At 39.3% G+C, this 21,503-nt stretch overlaps 1 protein-coding gene across 1 annotated transcript; it reads left to right on the forward strand.

Moving 5' to 3' along the window:
- The first annotated feature begins 1,852 nt into the window (after positions 1-1,852).
- On the forward strand, positions 1,853-17,717 carry LOC119724987 (pre-mRNA-processing factor 6-like). Its single transcript, XM_038196353.1, has 23 exons — positions 1,853-1,997; positions 3,562-3,621; positions 4,260-4,344; positions 4,634-4,752; positions 5,401-5,479; positions 5,961-6,055; positions 6,713-6,923; positions 7,482-7,641; positions 7,806-7,933; positions 8,518-8,644; positions 9,193-9,311; positions 9,678-9,840; positions 10,179-10,287; positions 10,577-10,646; positions 11,879-12,000; positions 12,489-12,582; positions 12,889-13,053; positions 13,208-13,309; positions 13,694-13,768; positions 14,201-14,334; positions 14,455-14,661; positions 15,074-15,200; positions 15,714-17,717. The coding sequence occupies exons 1-23, from the start codon at positions 1,906-1,908 to the stop codon at positions 15,864-15,866; spliced, it is 2,796 nt and encodes a 931-aa protein (XP_038052281.1). The 5' UTR covers positions 1,853-1,905; the 3' UTR covers positions 15,867-17,717.
- Positions 17,718-21,503: the final 3,786 nt, after the last annotated feature.

A 21,503-nucleotide genomic window follows, 5' to 3' on the forward strand; every position in this document is an offset into this window, starting at 1 on the left:
ATTGGAAGTATACGTGTAATTATCACTCAGGTCTAAGGGCCTTATTCACGGTCAGCCATATTAGATTGAGAGAGGGGTACAATCTTCACTTTTGGAACTTGTGTATATAGAGAAATGAAAGCAATGACGTTTCAAACTAATGCTAGTCTGCTCTGATGAATAATGTAAAAAATTGTGATTAAACACACCTGAATGTTTTAAGCCACATTTAAACAAATAATAAAAGTGAAGCTATAGTGAATAAATATAGTCTGGCACCATAATGACCATCCCATTCAACAGTTCACAATTTATGAAATACATTCAGGATGCACCCCTGTATTAACATTCCCATAGGCACCAGTGGTAAATGTCCATACTTCAAAATTCTTTTTAAAATATTCAGAACTCTCACAGGTATTTAAGCTGCACAAAAATAATGATTAACATGTTATCTTTTTATTTTATTTTCATTTTTGGGTGGGTTGACTATTGACTTTAAAGAAGACGACCCCTAATTTTCAAAAAAAAAACCCAACATCATGGCTCAATAGCGGGGGCCGTATCATAAGTCCGACGCCTCATAGGTCCGACGCCTCATAAGTCCGAAATTTCGGACTTATAAGGCACACAATATGTTTATTCCTTCTCATAGGTCCGACGCCTCATAAGTCCGATGTCGGAAAAACGAAGCGTACGAGGCGTCGGAGCTATGAGGCGTCGGACTTATGAGGCGTCGGACTTATGAGGCGTCGGACCTATGAGGCGTCGGACTTATGGGCCTTTACTTGGTTGCTAGGGGGATGATATTTTGTCGGACTTATGAGGCGTCGGACGTATGAGGCGTCGGACTTATGAGTGGACCCCTAGCGCCACTTTCTTCAGTCGAGCCCAATTGCATCCAAAATGCTCCGAGTTGGAAGCCCGAAGTCCGGGCCAGAGGTTCATTGCCATATAATTATCTTCAATTCCCCAATTGTATGGCTCTCAGAACTCTCTAATATAGAATAATTTTGAGAGTATAACTTTTATTCATGAGCTCGGCTTGGGTTTCGGCCTATTTCCCGGTGTGCACCCTTGCACTGCAATTTCCTTAAATTATACCTTTGTCATTCTTTATCGGTTCCTGTCAATATGAAAATATCATGGCAAAATATTGGACGAGATTTCAGTTGAATGCAAAGTTTTTATCTTGAGTTACAAAAACCTTTGTTTACATCTGGAATGGACAGAATTAAGTCGGCGCGCGGTTTTATTATATGTCTATGGCGGTGAGCCGTGTTATCGCGCCCTCTTTTGTAAGAAATTGATGACGATTTAAATCCAGAGGCCAGAGGTTCATTGCCATATAATTATCTTCGTTTTGTTCTTAGGTTTTAATGCTAATGTGCTTGTATTTTTATTATTTAATTATTAATATTATCTTCAAGTAAACTTGAATCCTCGATCCTGATTAGTTGATCCATGGCAACAAGCCATGGATCGACCAATCAGGATCGAGGATTCAAGTTTACTTGAAGATAATACTAAATGTATACCATTAGGGAATTATCGTCAGTTCTACGATAATCGGCCTGGAGACACCGGTCATTATGGAGACACATCATCTCCCGAATGGCACAACCCCCCTTTAAGACTAATTAAGAGGCAAAATGTTAATATCGCATCGCGCAATTAAGTTGTACTTGTTGCTCGTGGTCTCATTAGTAAACATACTGAAATTCGTGGAAAAAAGGACAAGGGAATATTGGGTTTGGGTACATTTAAGTTTGAAACTTCCCATGGGGGGGGGGGGGGGGGGCGGAAAACATCAACATACGACTACTAGAGTCGAGTAATGGCAATCTAAACAACAGAGGGCGTCGCGTCTGATGATCGATATGATATGATGCATGCGATCGAGATCGAAAACACAGAATCGACAAAATGGCGACTCCTGGCGGAATGATGAACAAGAAAAAGAAAGATTTCCTCGGTGTTTCAGCTCCTCTTGGTTACGTTCCTGGCTTGGGACGAGGGTAAGGAGATTTGCAGTAATGTCAACTTTCATGACACTGCAAAACACTAAAGTACACGATTCGCGTTTATACAACAAACATACAAATGAAAATGTTGAAGGTGTTGTCCGGAAATTGGGCACAAACTGATCGGGCAAAGTTTTGCAAACGTGGCACTTAAATCCCTACGAGGAAAGATTTCCATATACGAAGTTCACTAATTGTCCTCTGTATTGACTAACAAGCCCCCAGATAGCAATTTCATGTCATCAAAGTCAATTTGAGCAGTGAGAAAATACAAGCATTTTCTTAGAAAACACTTGGAATTTTCCAGCCAATCTCATAGCATGCATAGGGTTTGTACACAGGGTGTTGAGTGAACTTCGTATATGGAAATCTTTCCGACTTGACAAACCGGACATGAAAAAACCATGCAAGTGCAGTGGTCTCCATATTTGAATAACAACAGGAAATTAATAAGATGGAATTTTGCGTGTCAGGGTGATGTAGGCCTATTAGGTTTTGCCCTTCACCGACGTATAAACACTGTATCTAAAATAACTGTTAGCTCAGTGGTCCAGTGGTGAGACATCTGCACTGTTAGTCGTGGTTAAAGTCCCACCCGAGTGATTTTTCCAACTTTCAGTTTCACTCGGGAGGTAACACACTGAGTATACATTGTGTATTATACGTTGGTGAAGGGCAAATCCTAATTTGATGAACAACAGGAAAGTTGTAGACTTTGTAAGCAATCGCCGCTAGAGTAATTTTTTATTGCTTGCTCGGTCCTCCCCCCCCAAAAAAAACTTTTACAAGCATTACTATAAATCTCAATGTTACTTATTGTCATTGACTTTAATTCCCTTTTTATTCATTTATTCATTCATTCATTTATTCCTTTGTTGTTTTTAATTCATTTCTCCGTGTATTCGTCTTTTTAATGTTTTTTTTTGGCATCAATGAAAATACGGCTCGCATTTTACCCTCGATATCCTATAATTCACGTGTAAATTCACGTAAGTGTCATGCACATTTACCTACTTGTCGTAAGCAGGGCCCTTCCCCATAGCCCAATTTGTTGACGTCATCGTGTTTCACAGGTCACCGTACAAATATATACAGTGTCATACAGTATCTGCCCCCTCTAGTATCTGTGATCATATTCACCATGGAAGACACTTACCAGTACCCGGTTGATATCGTGAAGACCATCACAAGACCATCACAAGACCATCACAAGCCCAACACAAGACCATCACAAGACCATCACAAGACCATCACAAGCCCAACATAAGACCATCACAAGCCCAACACAAGCCCAACACAAGACCATCACAAGCCCATCACAAGACCATCACAAGCCCAACACAAGACCATCACAAGACCATCACAAGACCATCACACGACCATCACAAGCCCAACACAAACCCAACACTAGACCATCACAAGCCCATCACAAGAATATCACAATAAGACCATCACAAGCCCAAGCCCTGACATAGTAGGTCTTGGAAAGAGTGCTACAGTACTCTGACATCACATGACCTTCCGGGTTGATTTTTGTAATTCGTCTTTTCTTTTGCAGAGCCACTGGTTTCACTACACGGTCTGATATTGGGCCTGCGAGAGAAGCCAATGACATCAGGTATGTGCACATACAATTTGAGCCTGCATATTTACATGTACTGATGTAGGACTAAACTGTGGTGATATTCTTAAGGATTTTTCCTGATTTCAGTTTTTTCATAAGAATTTTTCCCTGTCTTTTGGATTTGTAAAGAGTTCCCCTGTAAATCTTGAATTCCTAAGTTTCTGCAACCCTTTACAATGTAACTGTATGTTTTGTATGATTCTTTTGGAGTGAGTACTTGACTACTAAACTGATAATGCTTATGGGGTCAGGCATACCACCATAATCAGAGTCCAACAGTTTGGGTGTTGAGTTGACCATATGGTGTTGATTTTGTAAGAGTGAGGAAGGTTCCTAGTAAAATCACTCAAGGGGTCAAAGGGTTAAATTCTTTTTACAGCAGTTCCTTAGACTATTGTATGGTCCATCTTTTCAAAAAGTTGGGAATGTACTAAAGAAGCTTATAAATAAATATGTATGCTTAAAAAATAAATCCATTGGTTTCACCCCTTTGGTGCAAAAAAGGGAAAGATTTTTTTTAAGGGGGGGGGATTTAAATGAGTCCTCAACCATGCCCTTTCACTACTCAGGAACTCATCTTTGCCTTTGAAAACTTGAAATCAGCCGTTTCTGTCTTGTTTTGTTGTTGACAGTGATGACAGACATCCAGCTCCGAAAAAGAAGAAGAAAGACGACGACGATGAAGAAGAAGATCTGAATGATAATAACTATGATGAGGTGGGTTAGGGGGAGAACAGTTTGAATTGCAGCTTAAAAAGTCCTGCAAAATCAGTCGCTGACTGTTCTGTGTTGTCGCAAGGTCAGCCTGAGGTGGCCTTAGGATTGTGGTCAGATTAACCCAAATATGGGACCTTGTAAGTGAAGACTGCTATTTTGCACTGCTTTCAGGGACTGTAGGAAAAGGTAGGAAAAAAGCGGTTCGCAATTTATAGAATGACCCACTTACATGTACATTTAGCTATAGTACTGTAGTATTGTTAGAGTTTGGCTGACTTGTTTTTCTCAGTTTGCTGGCTACGGAGGCAGTCTGTTCAACACTGGACCCTATGAGAAAGATGATGAGGAGGCTGATGCTATCTATGAAGCCATTGATAAACGCATGGATGAAAAACGCAAAGAAAGAAGGTACTCAATCAGAATTGTCACCTGTTCTTTGAGGAATCAGTTTCTGTAGAAGACAATTCTAGCACCTGTCAATTCCAAAAAACCATTTAACAATCGTTGACTGCAGTGGTGTTTGATGTGGTGTTTTAAACACTCAAAGAGCACACAGTCTGTGCGTCCCGAGGGGATTAAATATGACATATCCCACATCACAGCAATCAACAATTGCCTTATTATAACCTGCCAATTAGTCAGACAGATTATATGAGACTGAGCAGACTGATTCAGTTCTAAGGCCAGGTCCCAATTACATTGCTGTGGCTGAAAATGTGTGTCAAAGCCAAGTAATTCAAACGTGGCCTTATAAGTCTTGAGAGGTGCATCTCAGAACAGCGCAATGCACAGCTTGCAATATGGACTATGGTATAGGTGGAGGCGGGCTGACATCATCTCATAAAAACAATGTTTCGTTTGCGCACCAATTTTCATCGTTTTTTTTCTGGATGTCAATCAATTTCTGGATGTCCGCGTTCACCTATATGGGATAATATCACACTGTTGTTATCAAGGATCGACCAATCAGCATTAACCTAGTTGAGCGGCTTTAGACCATAATTTTTATTTGTATTTATCGTACTGAAAACTCCTCCAATTCAATATCTTCCTCAGGGAAAAGCGATTCAGAGAAGAGATTGAAAAGTATCGTCAGGAGAGACCAAAGATTCAACAGCAATTCTCTGATCTAAAGGTAAGATAACAAAGCCTTAGACTCCATGTGATAATGAAATGTGGCACTGTGTTACCTAACGAGCACGTCACGGACACTTGGCCTGTTCACATGCACTGCTTTGTTTAAAATACAAATAGATTTTTCATCTTAGAGGTTTAGATTCATGCCATCTGGTTTTTGTTTTGTGTACAAACAGCCCGCTTTGCAAGCAGACTGGCTCCCAGTCCATACATTATCAATACTGATTGTGGGGCAGGAACCAGCCAACCCCAAGATAATGGGAGTTATTGTGTGGCAGTTAATAATTTTAGACGTGGAAGCTATTTTGGGATGAAACTTGTAAAGCATGGGGAATATATCTTTAATCAGGTATCGTTGTTGATTAGCCCAGTCACGGACGTTACACTTCCTTTCATAACTCTGGAATTACCTTTATGTTTGTTAATGCTAATACTTACGTAAAAAGCAATGGTGTTTTCCCCTGTGATTTATGTTTCAGAGGGAATTGTCAGAGGTGAGTGAAGATGACTGGCTGAATATCCCTGAAGTAGGAGACGCTCGCAACAAGCACCAGAGAAACCCCAGAGCTGACAAGTAAGACTTCATCCATTTCTTCATCTTACCTTGTTTCCCTGTTTTCCATCATCATCTGGGTCTTCTTGGTAAGAAGTGATAAAATACCCAACCATTCTCCCCCTCTAACCCATGTATGAGATCTATGCATAGGATCCAAGCAATTGTAAGGCATCAAATTGAGTTTGTCCCCTTCTTAATTTGCATCCTCTACAAAACCACAAAGCAGTTCATTGAATGTTGGTCCAATCACCTTCTCTTCAGGTTTTGGGTAATCCCTTGCCCCCCAAAAGGTCCAAGAGACTAAATGTGTAGTTAGAAGAATACAACAGCACAATGTATAGCCTTCACAATACAGTGCAAGAACATACAGTCTGATGGGGTGTCACTTTTGAGATCAACATGAACTATTTCGTGGGGTCTTTCCATGCTTGTGTTGTTTCTTTTTAGGAAAAGTTACGATGCAAAAATGAAGGATATTGAAAAAAAAAAGAGAAACTTTAGACTAGGGTTTATTCTACCCTTTGGCACTTTGCTAGGACCATGCATTAAGCTTGCAGAATCAAACACATAGAGTGAACACCATGTCTCATGTTATTGCGCACTGCCTATCTCTGCCATTATTTGTTTCTTATCATTGTTTAATGAAGTGTTGTCTTTCTCTCCTTTGCTGAACAGGATCACCCCTATGCCCGACACCTTCTTACAGAAGCATGCCATGAGCAGCGAGACCATGACCAAGCTAGATGCCAGACAGCAGGCCCTGGGTGGGATAGCTACCCCCTTCCCTGGAGCTATGACTCCTGGTATGCTGACACCCACGGGAGAGTATGATCTTAGAAAGATAGGAGAGGCTAGGAATACGCTCATGGATGTCAAACTTAACCAGGTCAGTCTCATTCGGATTTTATTGGACTCTCACTTCTACTCCAACTTCTTCTACAAAACTTCATGAATCTCTTGATTGCCTGTTTGGTCTTGTTTCACTTGGCAGCTAATCAAATGTGTATGCTAAAATTCTAAACACATTCACCTAAGAGGAATGCATCTGGGCTTTCGATCTGAGAAATTTTCCATTAATATTTGAGAGCAAATTTCAAAATAAACTGTCGGTGATTGTCACAGAATTGAACATTTTTGCCTTTGACTTTTTTGTGTAAAGTGTGATGTGTGATTAACAGAACTCAAAGAAAACCGTCCACGTACCATGTGAGCCTTTTGTGTGTGTCTTGACAATCATTGGATTAAAAAAGGAATGTGCATTACAGCAAACAAGTTTAGTTTGAAAGTTAAAAAAATCAAACGTAACGTCATAGCTCTAGTAGATGTACTTGGCTACTCAATTTTTGCATTTAACTACAGCGAGCTCAGTTTCGCACAAAGTTCAGAGTGGTACCTATGCCCCTCACCATGTAAACATAATGCCATTGTTAATCTTTGAACCCAGGTGTCTGACTCAGTCAGTGGTCAGACAGTGGTTGACCCCAAGGGTTACCTGACTGACCTTCAGAGTATGCTGCCGTCCTATGCTGGGGATGTCGCTGATGTCAAGAAAGCTAGACTCCTCCTGAAATCAGTCCGAGAGACCAACCCTAACCATCCCCCAGGTCAGTATGAAGAGGTTATCCTTTATGGCTAAGGACTTGGAACAAAATGTTTTGTTCCAAGTTCCAAGTTTTGCTTTAACTCCATTGATTGGCCCCTGCTAGAGGTGTTGAGGTCACAGGCTAACAGCAGGTTTTTTTTGTATTTTATATTTGTTTGTGGACAGCTTGGATAGCCTCAGCTCGTCTTGAAGAAGTGACAGGCAAGTTACAGGCAGCCAGGAATATTATCATGAGAGGATCGGAGGTCTGTCCACGCAGTGAAGACGTGTGGCTGGAAGCTGCTAGATTACAGGTACAGTCATTACTACAATGTATATGAAGACATGTCAGTCACAAGTACATCACGTCAGTCACAAGTCCATCACATGTCAGTCACAAGTCCATCACATGTCAATAACAAGTCCATCACAAGTCATCTCAAGTCCATCACATATCAATAACAAGTCCATCACAAGTCATCTCAAGTCCATCACATATCAATAACAAGTCCATCACAATCATCACAAGTCCATCACATGTCAATAACAAGTCTATCACATGTCAATCACAAGTCCATCACATGTCAATAACAAGTCCATCACAAGTCATCACAAGTCCATCACATGTCAATCACAAGTCCATCACAAGTCCATCACATGTCATATTCAAAATAATGGACTGTGACAAAGGCATTCCTTTGAAAATTATTAATTTCCTGTTACTTGTAACCAGACTTTTCAATTGATTTGACTTCAACATGGGTGTGTTCCGCACACAGGAGATCATGTGAGTGGCCATACACTCCACCATTTACATGTACAGTACATCAACTGCTTTGTTCAGATTGGGTACTCTTCAACTTCTAGATAAGTTTTCATCTTTCTTTTTTTCTCGCAGCCTGGAGACACTGCTAAGGCTGTGATAGCCCAAGCCGTCAGACATTTACCCAACTCAGTCAAGATATGGATCAGAGCATCAGACTTGGAGTCTGAGACTAGAACCAAGAGAAAGGTCTTCAGAAAAGGTACAGGATGCTTCTTCGATCGTTCCCTTGAAAAATTGGCATTCCTACTGTAAGTATGGATAATGCTTTCTCAAATTTAAATTCCACCACAATGAGAAATGATACCCAGTGGAATGCAAGAGGGTCTCCTATTACCTATTACATGTATTAAAATTAACATCTCCCTGATGTCAAATTCCGTCAAAATTCCTTATTTTTAGAGTTGCAATCAAGTTTTCAAATACCTAACAAGTGAATGATAAGTCGGTCAGTTTCAAGTCAAGTGATTACTTATTTATAGAATGAACTGTGACTGAAGTTCATTGTTCATCCTCCTTTCACTGGGAAATTGACTTGTGACAGGACTTGGGATTGACTTGAAACCAGACTTCTGATCGGACTTGTGTTTGACTTGTGATTGACTTATGATTGACTTGTGATCGACTCCTGATATGACATGTGCTTTTACTTGTGATGGATTGGTGTCAAACATGTGATTTGACTTGTGGTTGACTTGAGATGGACTTGTGATTGACTCGATAAGAACTTTGTCTTCTTTGACTACATAGCTTTGGAGCACATTCCTAATTCTGTCAAGCTGTGGAAGTTGGCCATTGAGCTAGAAGGCCAGGAGGATGCTAGGATCCTACTCAGCAGAGCTGTAGAGTGCTGTCCATCGAGTGTTGAGGTAAATACAAATGATTACTGTTCTCAGTTTAGGCAGTGATATTCAAGTTTTTCAAATATTGGATCTGAAGCTGGATATTCAATAATTGATTTGGTTGAATATTTGGGAGTAGTAAGTAAAAGACCGACACTTTCATATCAGAGTCATCTGTTAAGTTGCTAAATGATTTTATTTGGCAGTTTTGAGCAAAGTTTTTGTTTTTGTTTTGTTTGTGAAATTAACATTGGACATCAGACATTTTAAACAGTTTGCGGCACAAATTTATTCAAATTATTGAAACATTTGCAGAATATTGGATTTTTTTGTTCTGAAGTTTATTCACTGTTTGTCAATTTCTAATGGTCTGAAATGTTTGTTTTATTGTAGCTCTGGTTGGCTCTAGCTAAGCTTGAAAACTATGACAATGCTCGCAAGGTACTGAACAAGGCTCGAGAAAATATTCCAACAGATCGTAAGATCTGGATCACTGCTGCTAAGCTGGAAGAGGCTGAAGGCAACCATACCAACGTGGACAAAATCATTGACAGAGGTAAAGAGGCTTTGTAACCCTTGAACTACATCACCCTCCAAAACACTTCATTTCTGATAAGGGCCTGTCTCTATTCATATCCGGGACGAGTTCCTGACAAGTAGCGAGTAGAATCATTCACTTTGTCCAGAAGAAGCTCTGCATTTGTCCTGGACATGTTCCAGCGAAATTTTCATTAGCAACTCCTTGCCTCACCAATACTGATAACTTTATTGCGGGGAAGTTGTTCAGAATCCGGCAAATTATACTCAATACAATGTCCGAGTTCCTTACTCACCTCCAACATGGCCTCAGTGCAAACAGTCTGTTGTTTAATTCTTGATGGATTTCTTTTCTAGCACTGTCATCCCTACGTTCCAACATGGTAGAGATTAACCGAGAGCAATGGATCAAAGATGCTGAGGAGTGTGAGCAGGCTGGCAGTATTGTCACCTGTCAGTCTATCATGTGAGTAAGACACAACACCATTGTAGTACGGTTAATTACAAGACGTTGTAAGTAATCACAAGTCAATCACTAGTTATCACAAGTCAATCGCTAGTTATCACAAGTCAATCGCTAGTTATCTTCAGGTTCTGCGGAGCTTTAATGAAAACAAGGCCGTACCAAGCATCAGGATTGGACTTAAAATATGTGGAATTGTTTGAAATGATACATTAATTCATTTGGTGATCCTTCTTGTTGTAATGTCTATTTCTTGTACTGATGAAATGTCTAATTCTGGTTATGTTTGTAGACGTGCTGTGATTGGCGTTGGTCTTGAAGATGAAGATAGGGAGACAACCTGGATGGATGATGCAGACAGTGTGAGTTTGCAAAATGATTTCATCAAGTTGACAAACACCTGTTTCATTCAAGCTTTGATACAATTTACTTAAAGGTGCATTAAATGGACATGTATGTATGGCCATCAGTTAGTTCATAAAAATTTAAACAAAACAAATCCTGATGGAAAATGTAGCACGCAGTGAAATTGGTTGAAACATGGATTTTTGGAATAGCCCCAATTTTCTTGACTCCTCTTTCAATTTGAGATCTATACGTTTGGAATAATTCTTGGATATGCACAATCGTGAAATATTAATCAAATATCTATACCCACGCCCTGACTGTCTTTCCCAACGTTTCCTTTACAGAGTGCCTCTCATCATGCCATAGAGTGTTCCCGTGCCATCTATGCCCACGCCCTGACCGTCTTTCCCAACGTTTCCTTTACAGAGTGCCTCTCATCATGCCATAGAGTGTTCCCGTGCCATCTATGCCCACGCCCTGACCGTCTTTCCCAACGTTTCCTTTACAGAGTGCCTCTCATCATGCCATAGAGTGTTCCTGTGCCATCTATGCCCACGCCCTGACTGTCTTTCCCAACGTTTCCTTTACAGAGTGCCTCTCATCATGCCATAGAGTGTTCCTGTGCCATCTATGCCCACGCCCTGACTGTCTTTCCCAACGTTTCCTTTACAGAGTGCCTCTCATCATGCCATAGAGTGTTCCCGTGCCATCTATGCCCACGCCCTGACCGTCTTTCCCAACGTTTCCTTTACAGAGTGCCTCTCATCATGCCATAGAGTGTTCCCGTGCCATCTATGCCCACGCCCTGACTGTCTTTCCCAACGTTTCCTTTACAGAGTGCCTCTCATCATGCCATAGAGTGTTCCTGTGCCATCTATGCCCACGCCCTGACTGTCTTTCCCAACGTTTCCTTTACAGAGTGCCTCTCATCATGCCATAGAGTGTTCCCGTGCCATCTATGCCCACGCCCTGACTGTCTTTCCCAACGTTTCCTTTACAGAGTGCCTCTCATCATGCCATAGAGTGTTCCTGTGCCATCTATGCCCACGCCCTGACTGTCTTTCCCAACGTTTCCTTTACAGAGTGCCTCTCATCATGCCATAGAGTGTTCCCGTGCCATCTATGCCCACGCCCTGACTGTCTTTCCCAACGTTTCCTTTACAGAGTGCCTCTCATCATGCCATAGAGTGTTCCCGTGCCATCTATGCCCACGCCCTGACCGTCTTTCCCAACGTTTCCTTTACAGAGTGCCTCTCATCATGCCATAGAGTGTTCCCGTGCCATCTATGCCCACGCCCTGACTGTCTTTCCCAGTCGCAAGAAAATCTGGCTGGAAGCGGCATACTTTGAGAAGAACCACGGCTCAAGGTACAGTATGTTGCATGTAATGACAATTCAGATGGAGTCTATGATAGACATAGTTGTGGGCGCATGCACTGATGTGCTCATCGTTTGCAAACACATATGAATTTGTAAATAGTTGGTCATTCTATAAACTGGGCCCAAACTGTAACATTATGTCCCTATTGCATTGGTACTTTGTTATTTGCCATTCAAGTATCATTAGAATGATTCCAACATTTTTGTTTTTTTTTGGTGGGTTGGTAGTTTGCTATTCATAATCACTTGAGGACAACTGCATTGAATTCTCCCTCTGTGGCTGACAAATTCAGCTATGCATCGCATCAGTCAAAATAATCAAGTGATTGTTTTTGACACATGGGAGAGTGTGGCTCTTTGATAAGGTGGAGCGAAGGAGAAATAAGTACCATTTGTTCCAACTCCAATCTTGGCCTATAATATGTGTGCGGTGTTGCCTTCTAATGAATGAGACTGACGTTTATATTCCTGTTCAGGGAATCTCTGGAGAGTCTGTTGCAGAAAGCCGTAGGCCACTGCCCCAAGGCTGAGGTACTGTGGCTGATGGGAGCTAAGTCCAAATGGCTGGCTGTAAGTACATGGAAATCTTATATTTGATTTGAAATCCCTTCTTAAGTCCAGCGAACAGGTAACTAAGTACCGCCTTAAATGTTTTATAATTTATTAGTTCAATGCAACTAAAAACATGCAAAGAACTAGCAACTCTTTGTAACAAAAATGTGCTCAGATGTTGACTTTTCCCATAATTTGCTGCTATAAAGGGCTCTCTGTGGTATACACTTGATAGCGTACTGTATTGTAAATCGCTCCTTTTCTTAAATAGGAACTACAGAAAATACTTGTTCATTTTGTTCATATTTTCTTTTTCTTTTATAGGGTGACGTGCCAGCAGCTCGTAGTATTCTAGCCTTAGCCTTCCAAGCCAACCCTAACAGTGAGGAGATTTGGCTGGCTGCTGTCAAACTGGAGAGTGAGAATAACGAAGATGAGAGAGCAAGAAGACTGCTAGCAAGGGCTAGGAACAGCGCCCCCACTGCTAGGGTAAGGCCAAGCCTAATTTTGTACAAGAAACTTACACAAGTGGCTTCATAAAATTTGATGCCACAGCTACTGGTCCATTTTGGAATGGGCACAATTTGCTATTGAATGTACAGTATATCCATCGTTTCTTATCCATTGTCCTGTTTCGTGCTAGGTCTGGATGAAATCAGTGAAGTTGGAATGGCAGCTAGACTGTATTGACAGGGCCAGGCAGTTACTAGATGAAGGAGTCAAACACTATGCAGACTTTGCCAAGGTAACTAGCTTAGACAAGTCTTTATCAATCTCTGCATATTTTTGCTAGAAACTTTCCTTAGTCTTTTCAAAACTCTTTGCTGAAACAAGTGGCATTTATTTTTGTATTTAAGTTCTAGTCCCGTCCTCCCGAATTCTGCAAAATTCTTCAAAATGATTGGGTGGATTTCAGGGATATTTAAATATTGTCAAGTCTAGAGTGTGCATGTACGGGTAGTACTGGAGCAGGGGTACCAGATTAAAAAAAAAACCTGGTATCTGGATACCCGTTACTTACTAATCCCAACCCAACATTCAAATCTTGGAAGTTGCTGTGCAGATTGTTTACAAAGGTGGTGCTTTCCCATACAGTCCTTAATCTTGTAATGTCGTCGTATCCATACAGTTATGGATGATGCGAGGACAGATTGCTGAGCAACTCGGCGAGCGCGAGGATGCCAGAAAGACCTACCAACAAGGAGTGAGTACCAAAGCTCGTCTGAAGTTTCTTTGATATTTTTTCTTAAAATACAACACCGAGACTTTAGAGTTTTGTTTCAAACTCAGACAAATTTGTATACCTGCTTGACAGCAGTAAGGTTAATCTTTGGGTGCATTTGTTTCGTTATGAATCAAAATCCATATCCTTGGAACCAGCACTGTGCTATAACCAACAAAACTGCACCTGATCTGGATCTTAAGTCATGTGACTAGCCAAAAGTAGATTGGAGACTGTTATTAAACATTGTATGTCAATTCGTTCATCAACGTTTAGAAATGCGTGCTGATACACCTCTCGAGAAGGATCGCTGAGATCTGTCATCCAGATCAGGATCTAAAGACAAACATACAAACAGGCCCTTCATCAGCACCCTTTTTGCTTACTGTTGTCAATGCTCCTTATGTGTTTCAGCTCAAGAAGTGTTCCCATTCAGTTCCTCTGTGGCTTTTGGCCGCCAGACTAGAAGAGAAGGTTGGGAACCTGACCAAGGCTAGAGCCTTGCTGGAGAAAGCGAGGCTAAGCTGCCCACAGTGCCCTGATCTATGGTAGGTAGAAACATGGCTTCCCGTGAAATCACCTCTAACTTTGGTAACCTCTTGGTGATACATTGTATATTTATTTTGCTGGATTTTGCTGACCTTCCGTCCCCCTTCATTTCTTTGCAGGCTTGAGGCAGTCCGAGCTGAATCTCGTGCTGGCAATAAGAACATAGCTCAGGCTACGATGGCCCGAGCCATGCAGGACAGCCCCTCATCAGGCATACTATGGGCTGAGGCTATCTTCCTGGAAGCTAGACCGCAGCGTAAGACTAAGAGTGTGGATGCTCTCAAGAGATGTGAACATGACCCACAAGTACTGCTGGCTGTTTCCAAGTAAGTTTGGAATATTTTATACAATACGTTCCGATGTTATGAAATCTAAGTACCGTGTGACCATCCGGTTTCCCACCATTGCAGCCATTTGCTATCAGATATTAGCCAAAACATTTTTTCATGTACATCTACTAGCTTGGAGATGTATGCACACTACCCTTACATATAGACTAGCACATGGGTACCCCTTACACTTGTCAACTCACATGTGTATTTACCATGTACGTTAATCATAGTGTGCACGCTTGTTAGCAAAACTAGCGGCTGTCACATGATGATGAACAGATCAGTGAGAAGTTGACTCTTGATCATGAATGTGTATGAGGTAAAGTAATACCCATTGTTAAACATCAATCTGTCTGCCGTGCAAGATCTATCAAAATCTTAGTATTTCTGATCATAACTGTTGTAGGTTATTCTGGAGTGAGCGTAAGATCAGCAAGGCCAGAGAGTGGTTCAACCGTACCGTCAAGATTGAGCCTGATCTAGGGGATGCATGGGCCAACTTCTTCAGGTTTGAAATACAACATGGCAATGAGGTAAGTACATTGGCACACCATAGAGTAATAACTGCCCCCCCCCCCACAAAAAACACAGTGGATTGACTGTCATGTGCTACAAGTATTCCAGGTTATATATTTTTTAGCATATTTTTGTTTGTAATCATTTTTAAACGTTCACAACTTTTCCAATTAGAAAAAAAAAATTAGACTGTTAAATATTTGAAAATAAGAACGCATAAAGTTGAGAACTTAACTTTTTCAAAAAGCATTGTAGTTTATCTCAAGGAAGTGTTGAAGAATTTTTAATCCCTCTTTAAAATGAAACAAAAATGCTTGAGAAAAAAAAATGAGGGTCTGAAAGCAGTCTATAAACACGTACCTGCGTAACAGCAACAATGTAGACCAATGCCAACATTCGTAGTTCTGTTAAGCACACCGTAATAATTTTGTTGTCTCCAACTTTTTTATTAAGTCAACCCAACCTTTCTGGTAACCATAAAGCTACGCAGAAGTGACTAAAGTTTGTAAATTGTTTCAATTCGCCTGTAGGAGCAGCAGGAATCAGTGCGTAAGCGCTGCGTAGAGGCCGAGCCTAGACATGGTGAGCTGTGGTGTAATGTCTCCAAGAACATCAAGAACTGGAGATGTAAAACTAACGAGATCCTACCCATGGTGGCAAGTACCATCAGCACAGTCTTCTAGACAGGTATTTGCCTACGGGCAATTCTAGCTTTATGTAACGTCTGTGACAGGCATGACAGAGCTTTTGAGAGCTCAGTGACTACACCTGATAATTAAATGTATTTGTCAAATCTTATACATCCGTTGTAAATAGTCAAGGAGAATACAGACTAGGAGTTTGGGGCCTTGTTGTTGATAATGTCCCTCGCCTTCGGCAGGGGCTGTTATCAGCATTCATTCCTACAGCTAGTCTTAAACGGACTTAGTTAAAACTAGCCAAGCACATATTTATTCCCTTATTGTATATTGTTTATTCCGTTTACAATAAGAATGTGTTAAAAAAAAAACAGGTGTCCAGAGCTATGGCTGTGTCAATTGTCAGCTTGTGCCCATGTAGTTGTAAGGGAAGATGACTCGGACAGAAGCACTAGACGAGAGATTTGGACTAGTCCTAACAGTTTGCTATGCCTCATAGTGCCACCAGGTTGTAAATATGTAAAGTACAACTGTTTTGAGACAAAATATTTGCACATCTTCGTCAAGGTACATGTAAATGGGGAATGGCGATGAAGATACAATTCATTCATCGTTATTTCTGGTTCAAATGTTACCATTGATGCTTGCTGTTGCATGAGATCACATTACTTTATTTTCTAATCATTAATAATAGAGGACATGTAGTTAAGTTTGTACTATGTAATAGGAACATGTCAGCCTTAAATGTTAAAAATGTTGGTTCTTAAAACATTTTGCTGAATGTTCTCAAAATAAAATGCAGATTCACATCCTTATTTTGGGGAACTTTGTCATTTCGTATAATAGGTGAACAGATGTGGATTATTGAAATGGGAACATTTTTTTTCTCAAAAGAACAGAAAAATACTTTCACAATCGTGAATTACTTTTTTAACAGAATAAATAGCTCACAAAATAAGACTGAGATTTTTGCAACAGAGTAATAAGTTGTTTTTATTTCCTTACTGTTATGTTAACTAGGAGACGTCTACAATTGTAATTTTAAAGGTCAAACTGTTAAGAATAAATACACATTGAATATGTACCTCAGTAGAAAAGTACAAATTTCACTTGCACACCAATGGTGATTACACTGTGGTGACTACATGAGCTACCGGTAGTCTCATCAATATAATACAAATTATGGGCTTGCCCAAGTTTATGGTTTCACAAAAATCCACAGACACTACAGCACAAAACTCTACCTACATGTAACTGTAACATCCTCTTACTACGCATTCTGTGCTTACAGGATTAGAGCAGAATTTCCGTATATTCCAGAATATTGTGTTTCCTGGAAACGCACAGCATTTACAGAGCTAGATTTTGAGCACTTTTGTTGCTTCAAACCAAAAACAATTTACAGCGACAATGGAAATTGGAACAGAACATTCAAGCCCGTACTGTGAAGAGGGATTTTATACAATTTAGACTATTTCAAATTGTTAGAGTCTTTGGTAAGTTATAGACTTCATTTTTTCTGTACAACAATTGATTTCTGCTAAGATGATACTTTACAAATATCATTTTAATGAAAATACTTTGATTCATGTATGGTGTACACATTCATTCTTTGTGGAAAGTTGAATCCACATACATGTAAGAAACTAGGAAATATAGGACTATCACGTGCACCATTGGAACAAGTACATACATATACTGTACATATATAGATTCAGCATTATAATGGACAATTTACTGCTGTAAAACTTACACTCATAAATACCTTAAACAATACCCAGTCCTAGTGGTAGAGAGCCTGTCATGTGGGTGGTTTTAATAGGGCCCAAGACCCAAATTCTACTTGGCAACATATTTTGTGCAACTTTCTACTCAAATAAATGTTTGAAAACTGTTTAACATCCGTTTCCAGGATAATGCAAGATACCTAAGGGACCCAAGAACACATTCCAATGCGATTTGTGGACAGATGGACTTATCAAAGGAATTTCTGTATTGTTTCGAGAAAAGTCAGTTTTTGCCAAATTTCACTAAAAAAGTAAGGCTAACCCCTTGCATTTTTTTAATTTTGGCCAAAAAATAAACTTGCTTCAAACTTGCAGGAAAGATGCCTAATGGACCTTAGAACACATTCCAATGCGATTTCTGGATGAATGGACACTCTAAAGGAATTTCTGTATTGTTTCGAGAAAAGTTAATTTTTGACGAAATTTCACTAAAAAAGTAAGGCTAACCCCTTGCATTTTTTTAATTTTGGCCAAAAAATAAAATTGCTTCAAACTTGCAGGAAAGATGCCTAATGGACCTTAGAACGCATTCCAATTCGATTTCTGGATGGATGGACACTTCAAAGGAATTTCTGTATTGTTTCGAGAAAAGTCAATTTTTACCAAATTTCACTAAAAAAGTAAGGCTAACCCCTTGCATTTTTTTCAATTTTTGCCAAAAAATAAAATTGCTTCAAACTTGCAGGAAAGATGCCTAATGGACCTAAGAACGCATTCCAATTCGATTGCTGGATGGATGGACACTTCAAAGGAATTTTTGTATTGTTTCGAGAAAAGTCAATTTTTGACCAAATTTCACTAAAAAAGTAAGGCTAACCCCTTGCATTTTTTAAATTTTGGCCAAAAAATAAAATTGCTTCAAACTTGCAGGAAAGATGCCTAATGGACCTTAGAACGCATTCCAATGCCATTTCTGGATGGATGGACACTTCAAAGGAATTTCTGTATCGTTTCGAGAAAAGTCAATTTTTGACCAAATTCACTAAAAAAGTAAGGCTAACCCCTTGCATTTTTTTGAATTTTTGCCAAAAAATAAAATTGCTTCAAACTTGCAGGAAAGATGCCTAATGGACCTTAGAACGCATTCCAATTCGATTGCTGGTTGGATGGACACTTCAAAGGAATTTCTGTATTGTCTCGAGAAAAGTTAATTTTTGTCCAAATTTCACTAAAAAAGTAAGGCTAACCCCTTGCATTTTTTCAATTTTGGCCAAAAAATAAAATTGCTTCAAACTTGCAGGAAAGATGCCTAATGGACCTTAGAACACATTCCAATGCGATTTCTGGATGAAAGGACACTCTAAAGGAATTTCTGTATTGTTTCGAGAAAAGTCAATTTTTGACCAAATTTCACTAAAAAAGTAAGGCTAACCCCTTGCATTTTTTTGAATTTTTGCCAAAAAATAAAATTGCTTCAAACTTGCAGGAAAGATGCCTAATGGACCTTAGAACGCATTCCAATTCGATTGCTGGATGGATGGACACTTCAAAGGAATTTCTGTATTGTCTCGAGAAAAGTTAATTTTTGTCCAAATTTCACTAAAAAAGTAAGGCTAACCCCTTGCATTTTTTTAATTTTGGCCAAAAAATAAAATTGCTTCAAACTTGCAGGAAAGATGCCTAATGAACCTTAGAACACATTCAAATGCGATTTCTGGATGAATGGACACTCTAAAGGAATTTCTGTATTGTTTCGAGAAAAGTCAATTTTTGACCAAATTTCACTAAAAAAGTAAGGCTAACCCCTTGCATTTTTTAAATTTTGGCCAAAAAATAAAATTGCTTCAAACTTGAAGGAAAGATGCCTAATGGACCTTAGAACGCATTCAAATTCGATTTCTGGATGGATGGACACTTCAAAGGAATTTCTGTATTGTTTCGAGAAAAGTCAATTTTTGACCAAATTTCACTAAAAAAGTAAGGCTAACCCCTTGCATTTTTTTCAATTTTTGCCAAAAAATAAAATTGCTTCAAACTTGCAGGAAAGATGCCTAATGAACCTTAGAACACATTCAAATGCGATTTCTGGATGAATGGACACTCTAAAGGAATTTCTGTATTGTTTCGAGAAAAGTCAATTTTTGACCAAATTTCACTAAAAAAGTAAGGCTAACCCCTTGCATTTTTTTAATTTTGGCCAAAAAATAAAATTGCTTCAAACTTGCAGGAAAGATGCCTAATGGACCTTAGAACGCATTCAAATTCGATTTCTGGATGGATGGACACTTAAAAGGAATTTCTGTATTGTTTCGAGAAAAGTCAATTTTTGACCAAATTTCACTAAAAAAGTAAGGCTAACCCCTTGCATTTTTTTGAATTTTTGCCAAAAAATAAAATTGCTTCAAACTTGCAGGAAAGATGCCTAATGGACCTTAGAACGCATTCCAATTCGATTGCTGGATGGATGGACACTTCAAAGGAATTTCTGTATTGTTTCGGGAAAAGTCAATTTTTGACCAAATTTCACTAAAAAAGTAAGGCTAACCCCTTGCATTTTTTAAATTTTGGTTAAAAAATAAAATTGCTTTAAACTTGCAGGAAAGATGCCTAATGGAGCTTAGAACGCATTCCAATTCGATTTCTGGATGAATGGACACTCTAAAGGAATTTCTGTATTGTTTCGAGAAAAGTAAATTTTTGACGAAATTTCACTAAAAAAGTAAGGCTAACCCCTTGCATTTTTTAAATTTTGGCCAAAAAATAAAATTGCTTCAAACTTGCAGGAAAGATGCCTAATGGACCTTAGAACGCATTCCAATTCGATTTCTGGATGGATGGACACTTCAAAGGAATTTCTGTATTGTCTCAAGAAAAGTTAATTTTTGTCCAAATTTCACTAAAAAAGGAAGGCTAACCTCTTGCATTTTTTCAATTTTGGCCAAAAAATAAAATTGCTTCAAACTTGCAGGAAAGATGCCTAAAGGACCTTAGAACACATTCCAATGCGATTTCTGGATGAATGGATACTCTAAAGGAATTTCTGTATTGTTTCGAGAAAAGTCAATTTTTGTCCAAATTACACAAAAAAAGTAAGGCTAACCCCTTGCATTTTTTTAATTTTGGCCAAAAAATAAAATTGCTTCAAACTTGCAGGAAAGATGCCTAATGGACCTTAGAACGCATTCCAATTCGATTTCTGGATGGATGGACACTTCAAAGGAATTTCTGTATTGTCTCGAAAAAAGTCAATTTTTGACCAAATTTCACTAAAAAAGTAAGGCTAACCCCTTGCATTTTTTTGAATTTTTGCCAAAAAATAAAATTGCTTCAAACTTGCAGGAAAGATGCCTAATGGACCTTAGAACGCATTCCAATTCGATTGCTGGATGGATGGACACTTCAAAGGAATTTCTGTATTGTCTCGAGAAAAGTTAATTTTTGTCCAAATTTCACTAAAAAAGTAAGGCTAACCCCTTGCATTTTTTTAATTTTGGCCAAAAAATAAAATTGCTTCAAACTTGCAGGAAAGATGCCTAATGAACCTTAGAACACATTCAAATGCGATTTCTGGATGAATGGACACTCTAAAGGAATTTCTGTATTGTTTCGAGAAAAGTCAATTTTTGACCAAATTTCACTAAAAAAGTAAGGCTAACCCCTTGCATTTTTTAAATTTTGGCCAAAAAATAAAATTGCTTCAAACTTGCAGGAAAGATGCCTAATGGACCTTAGAACGCATTCAAATTCGATTTCTGGATGGATGGACACTTCAAAGGAATTTCTGTATTGTTTCGAGAAAAGTCAATTTTTGACCAAATTTCACTAAAAAAGTAAGGCTAACCCCTTGCATTTTTTGAATTTTGGCCAAAAAATAAAATTGCTTCAAACTTGCAGGAAAGATGCCTAATGGAGCTTAGAACACATTCAAATGCGATTTCTGGATGAATGGACACTC

Source organism: Patiria miniata, unplaced genomic scaffold, assembly GCF_015706575.1.
Source record: "Patiria miniata isolate m_02_andy unplaced genomic scaffold, ASM1570657v1 HiC_scaffold_18, whole genome shotgun sequence".
NCBI classification, from domain to species: Eukaryota; Metazoa; Echinodermata; class Asteroidea; order Valvatida; family Asterinidae; genus Patiria; species Patiria miniata.

What these genes read in the sequence shown, in the direction of transcription:
- LOC119724987 (XM_038196353.1), top strand. Translation starts at nt 1,906, where the DNA reads ATGGCGACTCCTGGCGGAATGATGAACAAGAAAAAGAAAGATTTCCTC. An exon ending in GGATGGATGATGCAGACAGT is followed by an intron (nt 10,647 to 11,878) that starts GTGAGTTTGCAA and finishes TTTCCTTTACAG; the next exon opens with AGTGCCTCTCATCATGCCAT. An exon ending in ACTATGCAGACTTTGCCAAG is followed by an intron (nt 13,310 to 13,693) that starts GTAACTAGCTTA and finishes GTATCCATACAG; the next exon opens with TTATGGATGATGCGAGGACA.